Source organism: Eutrigla gurnardus (assembly GCF_963514095.1).
Source record: "Eutrigla gurnardus genome assembly, chromosome: 8".
Lineage (NCBI taxonomy): Eukaryota > Metazoa > Chordata > Actinopteri > Perciformes > Triglidae > Eutrigla > Eutrigla gurnardus.
The window spans coordinates 22828383-22843451 of NC_139922.1; the positions used below are offsets into that span (position 1 = coordinate 22828383).

The 15069-nt window shown below is 42.0% G+C and overlaps 2 protein-coding genes across 3 annotated transcripts; both read right to left on the reverse strand.

Moving 5' to 3' along the window:
- Positions 1-1692: 1692 nt before the first annotated feature.
- tuba5 (tubulin alpha 5) lies at positions 1693-6410 on the reverse strand. The gene is made up of 5 exons (XM_084015001.1): positions 6203-6410; positions 4229-4454; positions 3171-3319; positions 2273-2953; positions 1693-2191 (listed from the first exon to the last, which is right to left on the reverse strand). Exons 1-5 carry the CDS (start codon positions 6203-6205, stop codon positions 1892-1894), a joined length of 1359 nt encoding a protein of 452 aa, XP_083871127.1. The 5' UTR covers positions 6206-6410; the 3' UTR covers positions 1693-1891.
- A 1898-nt stretch (positions 6411-8308) lies between these two features.
- On the reverse strand, positions 8309-15009 carry klhl12 (kelch-like family member 12). 2 transcript variants are annotated; one of them, XM_084014995.1, is made up of 12 exons: positions 14507-15009; positions 13716-13942; positions 13296-13449; positions 12603-12820; positions 11798-11947; positions 11590-11704; positions 11377-11483; positions 11099-11294; positions 10843-11001; positions 10060-10158; positions 9789-9975; positions 8309-8810 (listed from the first exon to the last, which is right to left on the reverse strand). In XM_084014995.1, the coding sequence occupies exons 1-12, from the start codon at positions 14562-14564 to the stop codon at positions 8684-8686; spliced, it is 1797 nt and encodes a 598-aa protein (XP_083871121.1). In that variant the 5' UTR covers positions 14565-15009; the 3' UTR covers positions 8309-8683. The 2 variants fall into 2 exon arrangements, with proteins under 2 accessions (XP_083871121.1, XP_083871122.1); XM_084014996.1 differs by having other exon boundaries at positions 14718-15007.
- Between the last annotated feature and the right edge of the window lie 60 nt (positions 15010-15069).

Here is a 15069-nt window from a genome sequence, read left to right on the forward strand (position 1 = left end):
CGTTAAACCAAATGTTTTTGACAGATGTTATTACACCCCAATTAATACTAAGACATCACACTGTTTCATGTTAAATTTCTCATTTGTGTCACAGCATCAAACTTTAGTAACCACACAGTTTTGACTTGGATTCACCCTAATTGATCTGTTGAGCTGATGAGAGAATGAACGATCCCTCTGTGTCTTAATGTGCAGCTAAAATCAAGATATGTTATGTTATTGGATTCTAATTAAATGTATATTATTATGTGTAAACATCACTTCAATGTTGCAGTTAATAAAGGCTGAATCTATAATAATAGCCCACATCATAATTAATTTAAGTCGGATTTTGAATTTTGAATTAATAATGTCAATTTGCAACACAGAATGGAGTACAAAGAACAATAGTTCCCTCAGAAATGTAATGGACTAGAAGTATAAAGCAGCATAAAATCGGAATACTCAAGTAAAGTAGTCCCACTTCGAGTTTGTACTTGAGTAAATGCGCGGAACTACTTTCCACCACTGCCCAAAGCCTTAAAGATGTTCCAAAATGAAATGTTGCAAATAGTAATAAACCATGCTCCATGATGAGAGTATCTGGCACGTCTGCTCCACATGCTGCATCCTAACATCCTCACCAAGTGTTAAGTGTTGATATCCACTTCACCACAGCAGAGCAACAAAGCATCCACACGAATCATTTCTCGCATCGTGTTGTTAAATAATAATAATAAACTATAACAATGTGAAACGAATTCTCTTCTTTGTGCACCGTTTAATGTTTACACTTTACACGCGGATGAATATGTTCAGGTGACACCTTCACGGCTGTCGGGACTACATGTTTAAATAGCCGGTCTGTGCTGTTTGATTGGATGTTTCTGGTCGTTTTATAACATCTGCTGCTATAAAAAAAAAGCATATGCATTTTGTTAGATGATTTCATGCAACAAAAACAAAACAAAAAGGTTGCCAAACTTATGGGAACCTTGGAAGTGTGAGCTCACCATCCTAATTCATTTGTAAATGTAATAAGTATCATATGACCTACTTAAAGTAAAAAATAAGTAAAAGTAAAAGAAGCAATATCACACAGATAAAATATTGGCTTAAGTAAAATTATTCGTAGCAACAAGTGTAAAGTATTAAAGTTAAAGGTACCTATATGCAGAATAGCCCTCATCACTGTTTTATAATATTATTGGATCGTTATTGATTGACTTAGTTGGTTGCTGTCAATGTTGGTCTAATCTGGCTACTTTATATAGGGTTGGGTAGAATTGTGCATCATATTTTATCTGAAAAGTAACTAGCAACTATAGCTATCAAGAACAAGAAGTGAAGTATTTCGCTCTGAAATGTTGTGGATAATTATAAAATAGCATCAAATGGTAATACTGAAGTAAAGTAGGACACCTCAAGTCTTCCTTGTACACAAGTACAGTAATTTGTTGCCTTGTATCCTCCATCAATGCTGTCTTTACATCAATGATGGAAATAAGTCTTGGGCTGATTTTTGTGTGTTATACTCCCAACAAATCCTGTATCCTGTATTTGTTAGATGAAGTATGAAGTATGTCCTTTTCTATTTATTCCATGTTATATACTCACCTTTCACACTTTGTGTTCCCAGGGTGTATTTGTGACGGGGTGTGGTGGTTACATGGTGTCGCCTTGGACCGCTGTAACATCCTGCATTCCCAACAAGTTTCATACCCAGACAAACTTTATTTCAAAAACACAATGCAAATACAACTTTAGTAGCGTTTCCTCAACACTATGAAAACATCAGTGGGTGAAAGATGATCAATTTGGTAATCCGGAGCTAAGAAGATACAGGACAGATATGAAATCGTTATTGACTGAATAAAATCACTGCAGGGTGGACATCACAGCCTCACAAGATTCAGTATTCTTGGTCCTCATCATCATTTTCAGAATCAGGGTTTGAGTGACCCAACTCCTCGTAATCCTTTTCAAGACAGGCCAGGTCCTCTCTGGCCTCGGAGAACTCCCCCTCCTCCATACCCTCACCCACGTACCAGTGGACAAACGCACGCTTAGCGTACATGAGGTCGAACTTGTGATCGAGTCGAGCCCAGGCCTCGGCGATGGCGGTGGTGTTGCTCAGCATGCACACAGCCCTCTGGACCTTGGCCAGGTCTCCACCAGGAACCGCAGTCGGAGGTTGGTAGTTGATGCCGACCTGTTGAGACAAGAGGACGATCAGAAAGGTGAATCTCGAGTATCTCAAGCCGCACTTCCTACCTTTCATGGTGTCACTGACCTTGAAGCCGGTCGGGCACCATTCGACAAACTGGATGGAGCGCCTGGTTTTGATATTCGCGATGGCAGCGTTCACATCCTTCGGCACGACATCGCCCCGGTAGAGCATGCAGCACGCCATGTATTTGCCGTTGCGAGGGTCACATTTCACCATCTGGTTGGTCGGCTCGAAGCAGGCGCTCGTGATCTCGGTCACAGTCAGCTGCTCGTGGTAAGCCTTCTCAGCAGAGATGATTGGCGAGTACGTAACCAGAGGGAAGTGGATGCGCGGGAACGGGACCAGGTTGGTCTGGAACTCCATCAGGTCGACGTTGAGGGCGCCATCGAAACGAAGGGAGGCCGTGATGGAGGAAACTATTTGACCCATCAATCTGTTGAGATTGAGGTAACTGGGACTCTCGATGTCCATGTTGCGACGACAGATATCGTAGATGGCCTCGTTGTCCACCATGAAGGCACAGTCGGAGTGCTCCAGGGTGGTGTGGGTGGTGAGGATGGCGTTGTAGGGCTCCACCACAGCTGTGGACACGTGGGGAGCCGGGTACACGGCGAACTCCAGCTTGGATTTCTTGCAGTAGTCAAGAGACAGACGCTCCATCAGCAGGGAGGTGAAGCCAGAGCCGGTTCCACCTCCGAAGCTGTGAAAGACGAGGAACCCCTGCAGGCCAGTGCACTGGTCCGTCTGATCGGGACAAGAACAGGAAGACTTCAACAGAAGTAGTTTGGCAAAATGTCTTATTCAATTCAGAAAATGTATACCAGGCATGTCTGTCAATTAGATAGCATTGCCCAAAGGTATCAACATCCACTCATCAGCACCCGATAAAAACAAAGATTTCTTTTCTTTTCTTTCATTACCAGTGATTTGTAAATCAGGTTTTTTTGTCAGTTTTACTGACCATTTTACGAACACGCTCCATGACTGCGTCAATAATTTCTTTCCCGACAGTGTAATGGCCTCGAGCGTAGTTGTTAGCCGCATCCTCCTTGCCAGTGATCAGCTGCTCCGGGTGAAAAAGCTCTCTGTACTTTCCAACTCTTACTTCATCTGAAGAGAAAGGTTTTCACACAGAAAGGTCAATGAGATCAACGGCAATGTGAGTGTCAAATGTGGATGTTTTCCACTAAAACAGACCGTTTATCAGCTTCACGGTCATGTTATCTTTGACTTATTGATGGTTCCATACTTGATGCAGCAAACTCATGACTTTTTTTCCCCCCTGTTAAAATCTGAAGATTGATGAAGAGTATAGCCCTTGTATTTGAATGTGTCTTACAGTGTGGAGTCCCAGAGCTAACACAAGGTAGTACCTCATCAGACAAGTAAAAATACAGCTGAATACATGAATAAATAACACTAGACATATGTGCCAATACGTGAAAAAATGGAAAAATTAAAATGTTGACAAGGAAAAATATGTTGCACATAAATGATTAAAGGATAAACGGATCCTTTTTCAGTATTCAAAGATTAAACAAGCTATAGAAAGATGAATGAAAGAGTAAAGTGAATGAAGTTACAGGAAGAGTAAAAACCCTTATATGTCTTTTTACACTCTCTTATCAAACTGAATATTGATGCATTCAGTTATATAACCTTTAATATACTTAGTTAGGTTCGGAGCTTCACTGAAACTCACAGAAATGTTAAATGCAGGCTCACTTGTATGCATCTTGTTTTTTTCTTTAGTGTAAACTGGGGCTAATACCAATCCAATGCTGCACTCTGCACGTTGCTATTTACACAATACACTTCTGTAAATGTTAGCCAGCATTGCATAAAAGGCAAAGGAGTCACTGCTGCACTTGTTGCTTGGTTACCAGCATTCCCATCAGCAGTTACCTGTATCACCCATGTGATCACCACAACGACCACACATAAAAGCACAGCGGGAACGGTAATAAGGAAACACAGATAAGGAGGATGAAATTAAACACATACGAAAGGCCGACTCACCGACCACAGTGGGCTCAAGGTCCACGTAGATGGCTCTTGGAACATGGCGCCCAGAGCTCCCAGTGTTGAAGAAAGTGTTGAATGGGTCTTCGCGAGTGTTCGGTTCGGCAGGGCTTTCCAGGAAGACGCCATCGGGGCCGACGCCGTGCTCCAGGCAGAAGAGCTCCCAGCAGGCGTTTCCTGTCTGGACGCCTGCCTGGCCCACGTGGATGGAGATGCACTCTCTCTGGACAAACACAAATGAGACCAAGTTAAACAATCCTTGTGGCATTTTTCTCAACGTTCCCGAATGCCAAAAAACGTGAATGGTGTGTAAACGCAGCCATCACTTGCAAACAAGGATGAATAAGGAGCTTCTCCCACATTTTCACGAAAAGAAACATGTAGGGAGATCGTTTTTTTTTCTTCTCCTACCATGATGTTTTTAGTTATGCCACATCCAAAAATCCTATTGTTGGAAAGGTAATTTCATCAGTTCATGCAAATGTTAGCGACAGTTACCTACTCACTGTCACTTGATACATGTTTAGCAGACACCTGTAATGTTCAAGGATCAAATCATGTTCATTCCTGTTGAAGAAGTCTGTAATTAAAGGACATTTGGAGTTAATACAAAACCAACCAATCACACTCGCTTTACCTTTGCCATTGATAAATAATCAGATCTCTTTGAACTGCTTCTAAAAAATAATATAAAATCCACATCTATGGAAGCAAAGAAAAGCCACAAGGATGTGAATCTAAAAAGCAATTAAATACCCAATTTAATTCCTGATTTAATCATTAATGAATACTTACATACCTCTGAATTTAAAGTGGCTGTAATCAATAGTATTTCGAACAATAACATATCAAATGACGATGTAAGAACAGTGTGGCAATGTGAGCGAGAGAGAGCAGCTCCCCTCTGCTTTACGGAGCTTTATAATGAGTCTCAGTTAATTGTTTAGCTGCTCGCCTGCAACATTACCATCCTGGTTCACTGTTGCCGCTCTCATAGTGTTGTTTTAAGCTGCAGCAGGCAGCTGTTTTCAGTGAAAAAGCTATAAAAACCCCACTGAACCCCACATGCTGAGCTCCACACAGCAGAATGACATAGTTAGCGATTAGCTGGTGAACATAGTGGAGCATTTAGCAGCTAAAGAGGCAGATATTTCCCTCAGGAGTCGGTTGACTTTGTTTTTTGGGTTCGCAAAGTCAAAATGGAAAGTTCAACTTTCCAAAGAAGACAGAGCTAATGTACAGCATATTTGTTTAGCGTGTTAGCATGCTAACATTTGCTGAATGGCTCTAAATACAAAGTTCATGTCATTAGTTTCCAGGTATTTAGTCGACTAAACCAACATAAACTACTAACCTACTGAACTAATTGTAAGTTATACATTTGCACCACATGAATAAGAATGGCCCTTCTTGGCTTCCATACACTCACTCTGTGCAAAAAAAAAAGAAAAGCAAACCGGTCTGAGAAGAAACTGTATTATTCCGTGTAATTGGGTTGGTTTTTACATTTCTGGGTAAACAAAGTCATGTTTCAACATGTAGAGAATTTTTGTTTCCCCTGGAGGGAGAACTTCCTCCGAAATGATTTTCTTTTCTCTCTTTTGTTTTGTCCCTTGAGTGATTTTTGTTAGAGATTGGATTTATGTTTGGAACTTGAACTTATTATAAATAAATACATCCAACGTATTCATTAAAAATAGGCTCTTCTGATGGGCTGGCTGACTGAAGAGCAAAAAACAAAAAAACATAAACATATTATTTGAGCCTTTATCCTACAAACAACTGCATTTTCATTTTTAAATACATGCAGCCAGAGGTTTGGGGAGATCATGCACAGATTTCCCTTCAAGACAAAAGCTGCAGCCGATTAAGGAAAGGTAAGATTCATGTGCAACACGTACAGAATAATAATGCAACCATATTACTGAATGTCACAGTTTCCATATGTCTAAGGACTGGAAATGCGCTCACCATGCCGCCCCAGATGAACAGTTGCTTCTGGTTTTGCTGTCTCCCCTCAAGGCTCCGAACAGACCCGAGTCGTTCCTCCGCACTGATCCGGGACGAGGACCGAGTCTCCGCCGACGCAACGCTGCCAGGAGACCTTTATACCCGCAGACAGGCTCACCTTTATACCCGCAGACAGGCTCACCTGCTGTCTGTCTGACGAGGCTCGGTCTGCCTTCGGGAGGAAAGGGAGGGATGATGACTTTCTCTCTCTCAAAATGTTGGGAGTCACTTTTCTGGAGTTTGTAACACACACACACACACACACACACACACACACACACACACACACACACACACACACACACACACACACACACACACACACACACACACACACACACACACACACCGGACACACACACACACACACACCGGACACACACACACACACGCACACACACGCACACACACACACACACACACACACACACACACACACACACACACATCGTCACTACATTTCACAACAGGTCAACTTTTTATGATTTTTTTTAACAATATGCAGTAAAAGAAAACTGAGAACGTAAGTGAGTCCCAACTTCTTTACTGTACACATGATTTCTTTAGTAATATTTTAAAGTGTGTAATTGAAAACATGATTAATTCATGTGTCATTACATAGTTATTACTAATACATTTAATTTTAAGTCTATATAGCCCATTGTAGTTCAGTCTTTAACAGTGGCATATTTTCTGAGGTGATAATATGCTTTGGATGATACTGTTAATCTGTAAGGTAACATAAAAGTAATATATATAATAATATCAAGCAGCATAATCTAATGTAATCTAAGAATTTGACTTTTAAGTAGTTCTACCATAACAAAGAAATACTCAATGACACGTAAAAGTCTGGCATTCAAAACTTCACGTGAGTAATTGCTAAATGTACTCAGAATATCATAAGTAAACGTATTTGTTTGTCAGAATGGGCCCTGGGTCAGCGTTATATCGTTATACTACCAGTCAATGATCATTCATGTACATATTAACAGTACTTTAGTGTTAGAGCTGGTTGAGGTGTGACGACATCAAAGAGTTGTGGATGTAGTGATGGGATACATTCAGGAGTCTGCAAAGTGTCTTTATTTTGAAAATCGACCGGAAGTTCTTGCCTTCCTGCGTCGTCTGTGCAGTGACTGGAAACCGCGAAGCCTCCGGCCATCACTGCTGGTTGTTGAGCCGATGATGGCGCCGGATGAAAAGTCAGAGGATCACAAAATTTATTAGAATTTATTCTGAGGGGAACAGAAAATGTTTTCATTCAATTTAAACACATTTCACACTCAAAACCACAAATACCAACCTTGTGGTTGATAGATAGGTGGCGTGTGAGGAGGTTTTACTATTTCCTCATCTTAAAGTGGACACGTCAAGTTGTACAGGGATTAAAATGAGCTCGTCTACCTTGTACAGTTTGTTGAATTTGCTGTTTTGAGCTGCTGGACGATTCGTCACACGTGGATGTGTATGATGATGCCACACACCCAGACGACAACGTGTGAAGCGAATATACAAAGTTTTGTCTCACTGCATCACTGATCAGTTGTTTACAGACTGAGAGGATCAAATGTGTCAGTTCTAAGTGTGTTTATTTACTTCCCAGGCAACAATGATGTCAGAACTTTGTGTCCTACAAGTACATATCCAGATTCAGAAGCAGCGGGGTAAAGAAAGAATAAAATCACATGCACCTTATACTTATTACTTTGTGATTTTTCAGGGACAAGATAATCAAAGTCAACTGGTACAATTCAGTCATTTTCTAAAACGATATTGATCTCTAAATATATATTTTGAGAGCAACAATAAGTATTAAACCTTCTGTATGAAAGTGATTAAACTCTAAAAGCAATGCTTACAGAAGGATTTACAAAAAGGATTGAATTACTGACTCGTTAATGACCTCGCGGATGCCAAAACGAGCACACTCGACAATAAGCCGATAACACCGCGACTGTCATCAAAGTCAAATGGGAGGCAACACGGATGTTCATGTAGGTTTGATGTAGGCCAAAGTCATAAGGCATATAGCAGCAACCGGAGTCTTAAACCAACTCCATCTCGTTCTGGTTTCTCAGGATGAGTAGAAATATATTGCACTTTGAAGACAAACTGAAAAAATAATCTCACAGGTGACGACAGCAACAAGAACCACCAAAGAGAGTCATGCAAGTGGCGATGGGCTCGTCGGAGGCCTCTTTTGAGGTGAAGTCGACCGCCAGTCTCCGTCGCACAGTCGAAGGGTTGGCCGGCCGGTAGAGGAGGCAGCAACCGCTGCACCTATTCTTCTTATGTGTTTTTAAACTAGAGGACCTATTTGCATACTGGCGAACAAGCATCTCCCTTTGTGTGGCTCTGTTTCAGTGGCATTTTAGAAAAAGTCTAGCTGCCTGTCCTCCTATTTGCTTTTCCTGCTGTGGTTCTCGTTCTTGGCAAAGATCACTTTTCTCGTAGAACACAGACGCCGGCGTCGCACCGCTGCGTCGCCATCGACGTGACGACCTCCCAGGAGTCGATGACTGGGTCGTAACATTCAATACTGCTGAGGAGAGAGTTCCCGTCATATCTAGAGAGAGAGAGAGATGTGAGACAAACAACCACAACATTCAGGTTTTTACCTGCTGTAATCACTCATCTGGCCACAAAGAGATCTCCCAAGAGCTTTGAAAGCATTGATGTGCTTGTTTTCTGCAAAAATATATTCAAGTTTATCTGACGCTGATATGAGTTAGACATATCATGGGGGGATCTGCCAAATTCCCTGATTTTTACTATCCCCCTCACTGGAGAAACATCAAATAATAAATTTGATGATTTTTTCTGTTTTTATGCTCTGTGAATCATCCCAACAATTTTTTTTTTAAATGTATATTCCTGGCTGCAGTACTTTGTTTATTGTTTGACTCTTTGTAATTATAGTGTGCACTGAACACCAAGGCAAATTCCTTGTATGTGAAAACGTGGCAATAAAGTCCTTTCCGATTCTGAGTCTGATCATCGCAATGAACATCAGGTGACCCATCAAATGAAAAAAAAAAACCTCTTTTATCTTTTATCCACTTGGTTGAATGCACTTATTGTATGCTAAATAAATAAAATGTAATGAAAAATGTACCTTACAATCTAATCTGGCAGGAATGTGCTCTTGCTTGTATTTGATTGGACAATGCAGTTCCTTGCAGCGCTCCGCAACAAAATCCACAGTCCTTGTTCCGTGCAAAAATGCATTCTGAAGCCAAAGCTAATGTCTGAGTGTGTGTGTTTTTAGAGCGTTCTCCACTTGTGTTAACCCGGGACAGAGTTGCTCAGTGGCGGTGGAGCGATACCTCCTGTCAGTTGAGTTGCTGAAAGAAGCCCCTCGGCAATAAACCTGTACTTCATTTGGCCTCCACATTAGCTTTGGCTGAACATCTGGATGCATTTTTGAACTTGGGTTATGCTTACTCTTTACAGCATAGTCCTGCTGCTATAAGAGTGTCGTTCTGGGTCCTATCCCTTCAAGCCGCTTCCACAGAAAGGAGGACATTAGGAAATTCTCTCTTACCCGGCGATGGCGTAGAGACGTCCTCTGAGGACGGTTGCTCCTACGTAACATCGAGGCGTCGTCATACTGGCTACGGTGGTCCAATAGTCTGTCCTGATGTTGTAGACCTCAACAGAGTCGAGGTGTGAAACACCATCAAAGCCTCCCACGACATAGATGTGGTCATTGAGTAAAGCCACACCAGCACCTGAAAAACAGCAGAAAACTCTCGGATTAAAGAACAAGTAACACACACAGAGCATGTTTGAGGGCCTTCTGTTTTCTTACCTACCTGACCGCTTGGTGGCCATGGGTGTAACGCTTGTCCAGTGGCCTGTGTGTGGGTCATACCGCTCCACTGAATTCAGGATGTTTAGTCCATCGTATCCACCTATCAGGAAATATCACGGAAAGTATCATCAATACGTCAATCAACAGGAATTACAGAATTTTGATAATGCATTTATCATATAACTTGTCTGGATTTTATGCTTTTATTTGTCTTATGTGATAGTAAATTAAATATTTTCAGATTTTGGAGTATTGGTCAGACAAAATGTGTTTTAACTTTTTTTCTGACATTTTTTTAACCCAAACAAATTGTTTAAAAACACGTTTGCATATATTATTGAAAAGAACGTATTCACAACAGCAGAAATTCTTTATGAATGGAGAGAGCACATGTATCAAGGCATTATGGGTTGTTTGTGGGGTTAATGTTGTTAGATCAGCGAGTGTCTTCAACTCGTCTGATAGTGTGTCTTTCAGAGTGAACCAACCATCAAAGCCTCAATGTATTCTGTAATTAAACTGACAGGAGGCTCTGAGGGTGAGTGTCATAGCTCAGAAATGACTGTAAACTGCATCACCTATCAAGAATTACCGGTGACAAGTCTGAAAACATTTTATTTATGGAGAAACGCATTTTAAGTGCTTGCAAGAACCCGAAGGGAGAGAGTATGGATTGTAGATAAAACGATTAATAGATTAGTTGAGAAAATGATTTGCAATTAATCAGAAATTGTAGCCCTAATATGACCCTACATCAAAGTTATCAAATATTATCAGTCCATACCTAGACAGTATATGAGTCCACTGGCCACCACTAGACCAGCTCCTTCTCGAGCTGTCTGCATATCTCCCAGCATGCTCCACTGGTCAATGTTCGGGTCGTATCGCTCCATGCTGGTGTGACGCCGACTGCCATCGAAGCCCCCGGCAACATAGATCATGTCTGTCATGAGCCAAATAAGATGGAACAAAAACAATTATACATCTAACATCGTTCTGAGAGGGGATTTGATTTGGGAAGAAAACCGAAACACGCTCACCTCCGAGTGTCGTGGCTCCAGCGAGGCCGCGACGCACATTCATGGTGGCTACGGTGTACCAAACCCCGTCCTCATCCGCCGTGTAGTCCAGACACTCCACAGAGCTGAGCCTCGACCGGCCGTCGTAGCCTCCGATGACGTAGACTCGATCGTGGAGGGACACCGTGGCAACATAACGCCTTTTCCGTGCAATGTTCTGCTCAAGACACACCTGTTTGTATCAGTCAAATCCACAAAAACACATCGCGAGGCTCTCTTTTCAAATATTCAACACTTACAGGAAGCGAGCTCCATTCTTGTGTCTTCGGATCATATTTCTCAACAATGTCTATTGGTGATTGCTGACTGCCAAACCCGCCTATAACCAACAGGACTTCTTTGGCACCTGAAAAGACCCATAAATATTTGTTTTACCATCAGTGTGGATTACAAAGCAGGTATACAGGAGACATGCTTACAATTAAATCGCTACTTAAAAGAAGGATTCCCACCTAATCTAGCTTGTGTGCGTGGGCCCTGCATTTCACTCCTCAACTCTGGTCTTAAGTGGAATTTCTTGGCTTCATCGACAAGGTCTCGGCATGGCAGGCTACACCGAATGAGGGGCTAGAACATGTCAAAACGTGCGTAATTACGGTGGTAGGTGTGATACATATTTCAACACGCAATCCTCAACCTGCTGTGCGCGGACCGGCTCACCTCTGCGTCGATGACATCCGTGATGTAGCGGGGGGTCAGGAGTGGCATTCGGACAAACTCGAGCATGTCTGGCAGGTAGGGCTCTCGCTCCTTCCGGTTGTGTTTGACCCAATTTAACACGGCTTCAAACACAGGCTCCTCCGAATCCACCTACGTGCAGTCAGAAGAGTTACGGCTTCATCTTAGGTTCATAAATCCACATATTTAATTAAACAATTAGCTGAAAACTACGTGAAACATGCTGAAGGTGAAAAAAATCCAAAAATACCTCACATGAGAAAGACGACACAATGTTTGACTAAGAATTTATGCGTGACTGATTTACATGTATGTCTAGTTTTATTCTAAAAACAACAAAAATGACAGGAAGGAACTTTTGAGAAATGTGACGATCTACAAATCATCGTGTGATAATAACCGTGTTTTCACAAGGCAAGGTGTGTGGTTGGGAACAGGAATTCCCTGAGCACAAAGGCAGACTTAAATCAGGTTTTCTTCTCTGCAATTTCTTTGTCATCTCAATCCGTAAAAGTGAGTGGAATTAAGGGGGGTGGGGGGTGGCGGGGCACTGGCTGAGATTACAGCAGGTTGGTACGTGCTTTTCTCTTTTCACACTCAGGGAAAAGACAATAAGAATGCTGTGAACATCAGTTGACACATCATTTTAGTCAAGTTTCTTTTCAGACACCAATGCTAACCATTACACTTACTGCTTATATCATTATGGTTTCAGGCATATCAAATAAGATGTTAGTTATCCAAATGACAATGAGGCTTAAAACCTCACAACATCCACTTTTCTTACCTGGATTTCATCACATTTTATGAGCTTTTCAACTTCTGTCTGACCGAGGAGCATGAACTCCTCGTGTTGAACCACCTCGGAGAAATGCTTCTGGGAGAAGAGCTCGGCTGCCTGCATCAGGTCGAGGCAGTTGTGTGTTTCAGCAAAGTCGCGAATGCCAAGGCAGTTGGTGGGGTCGAGCTGACTCTCCAAAAAATCACAACATGCTCTTTTTACCCCTGAGGAAAACAAAGAGAGGTGTGTACACACACAGACACACACACACACACACACACACACACACACACACACACTTTTTATAAAAGTAAAAGATAAAAAAAGCACATAGAGAACCAGCCATTATGCATTTCACTTTGAAGGTCGATATTGAAAGTTCAATTCGATAATTTTAGAATCGATAGAACGGCACCAATACGTGCAAATCATTCAGATTCAGGCAAATCTCGACAGACATGACATTCAGCAACTCTTGATTTGGAAATGCTGAAGGCATTTCATTTGCAAAGTGGTGCCATGTCCCATGCCCTTTGCAAATTGAAATAGAGACCTTCTAATACCATTTTGAAAAATCAATTAAAGGCCTTTAAAACTTGTCATGGCCCGCAGATACCTTCTGTCCACACTCACGTTGGCATCAGCTTGCTTAAGCATACACTTTTGAAATAAAGGTTCGGCAGGCACGCCCAGACTTACCTTTGAGCTGCAGCAAGCATGCTGCAGGAAGCAGTTCTTGCACATTCTCCACTGTGACGAGCACCGTCTCTGTGTACACAAAGTCCAGCAGGATCTCCATAGTCGCTGCAGTGAGCCCCTGAATGTCGACAAAAGATTTCCCCTTCTCTGCAAGCTGAAGGGCCACAAAAACAGAGACGGGAGGATTAGTCATCAGTATTAAGCATTATCTATAATTGTGTATTTTTAGGAGTCAAACACGGCCTTATTATTTGTTTACTGTTTATACTTTTGTGACTCGAATAGTCTAAACTGTAATTTTACTTGTTGATCTATTCTGTGCCCACAACATCTGTCTCTCCTGGGAGAGGGATCCCTCCTCAGTTATTCTATCAAGCTCTGTATAAATGTTTCTGAGCACTCCAACACTTTTAGTAGTACCTCACTGGTGAACATGGCACAGAAGTAGTCACTGCAGGCGGCCAACACAATCCGGTGTGCTGGAAAATCTGTGTTCTCCACCCTCAGAGTGATGTCACAGAGTGTGTTGCTCTTGCGAAGGGAGTTCATGGCATTGAGGATGGATTTGGCGTGGGAGTTGGTCATAATGTCTTTGGGAGCCATGCTGCCTTGAGACTCTCTCAAGGATCTCAAACTACTCCAGGAATCTAAAGATAGATAGACAAGCGTTGTTGAGAACAATGGTCAGGACATGTTTTTTTTTGTTTTATAGTCACCCATCACAAAGAAATGTGTACATGCAAGCACTTACAATGTCATCCTTTAGCGAGTAAGATGCATTAATGGGCATGCAGTGTTGAGAGATTCAAGCTTGTGTTGCATGCTCACAGAAATAATGGAAAGTTCCGGTGTGATAAGTTGGAAAGCCTGAGAAACAAAGATGCAAAGTAATGAAACTGAAGTACAATTTCAAGGTATTGGTGCTTAACGTGTGTCGTATTGTGAAAATTCCTCTTCATTTCAGATGATAACATTATACTTTATACTAATTTAGGTAATTGTCTGATATCTGTAATGAGAAGATTAAGATTGTTCATGCAAAATCAAATGGAAAACTAAGAAGAAATGTCATTTCTTCAGTAACAGGATTTTCAATGTGGATGCATAAAAATACATTGCGTGATAATTTAGTGTTACTTTAGTGACTTTTTTTTTTTTTTTAATGCAGGACTTGCATAATGTTGCACTGTGGTATTGCTAATGCAACTTACCGTTAAAAGATTTGAATACTTTTTCCACCACTGGGAGGCAATAACTATAGCTACACATTAGCAAGCAGCAGCCAACGACAGCTGAGGGGCTAACGCCAACGCTTAGACAACAACTAGGAAGACACGGGCATATAAAGTGAGCTGGTGGCCAGAGGAGGACAACACACGAAGCGACACACACAGAAGAACTTGGCAAGGATTTGCAAAATACCTGTCGCAGCTGTAAAGCTGATTCAAAAAAGCTAGCTAAATTGCGTTGCTAGCTAACGTTAGTAGCACCAAAGTCCCTTGTCCCAGGTTCCTGCTGTCAGTCACACTGCCTGGAGAAAAGCCACTGAACTACAGCTAATCCATGGTGACCTCTGACGGGTCACACTACGCGCCGACTCCCCGTAGACACATGTGTCTAGAAAGTCGAGAAGGATGTCATATCATCCGCACGGCGAGTGTTTAACCAGCTAGAATCGTTCGTTGACTAAAACTGCAGCAGGTCACAGCAGCGAGAGACTCTCCACACAGATTGGACGTAAACAGACCATTACGTGAGTGCGTGCGCGCGTCCC

Coding starts and splice junctions, on each gene's coding strand:
- tuba5 (XM_084015001.1), bottom strand. Junction 2,954..3,170: donor TGGAGCGTGTTCGTAAAATG/GTCAGTAAAACT, acceptor TGTCCCGATCAG/ACGGACCAGTGCACTGGCCT. Junction 2,192..2,272: donor GGTGCCCGACCGGCTTCAAG/GTCAGTGACACC, acceptor TTGTCTCAACAG/GTCGGCATCAACTACCAACC.
- klhl12 (XM_084014995.1), bottom strand. CDS start 14,564: ATGTGTAGCTATAGTTATTGCCTCCCAGTGGTGGAAAAAGTATTCAAA. Junction 13,943..14,506: donor AGTATTCAAATCTTTTAACG/GTAAGTTGCATT, acceptor ATCTATCTTTAG/ATTCCTGGAGTAGTTTGAGA. Junction 11,948..12,602: donor TAAAATGTGATGAAATCCAG/GTAAGAAAAGTG, acceptor GACTGCACGTAG/GTGGATTCGGAGGAGCCTGT.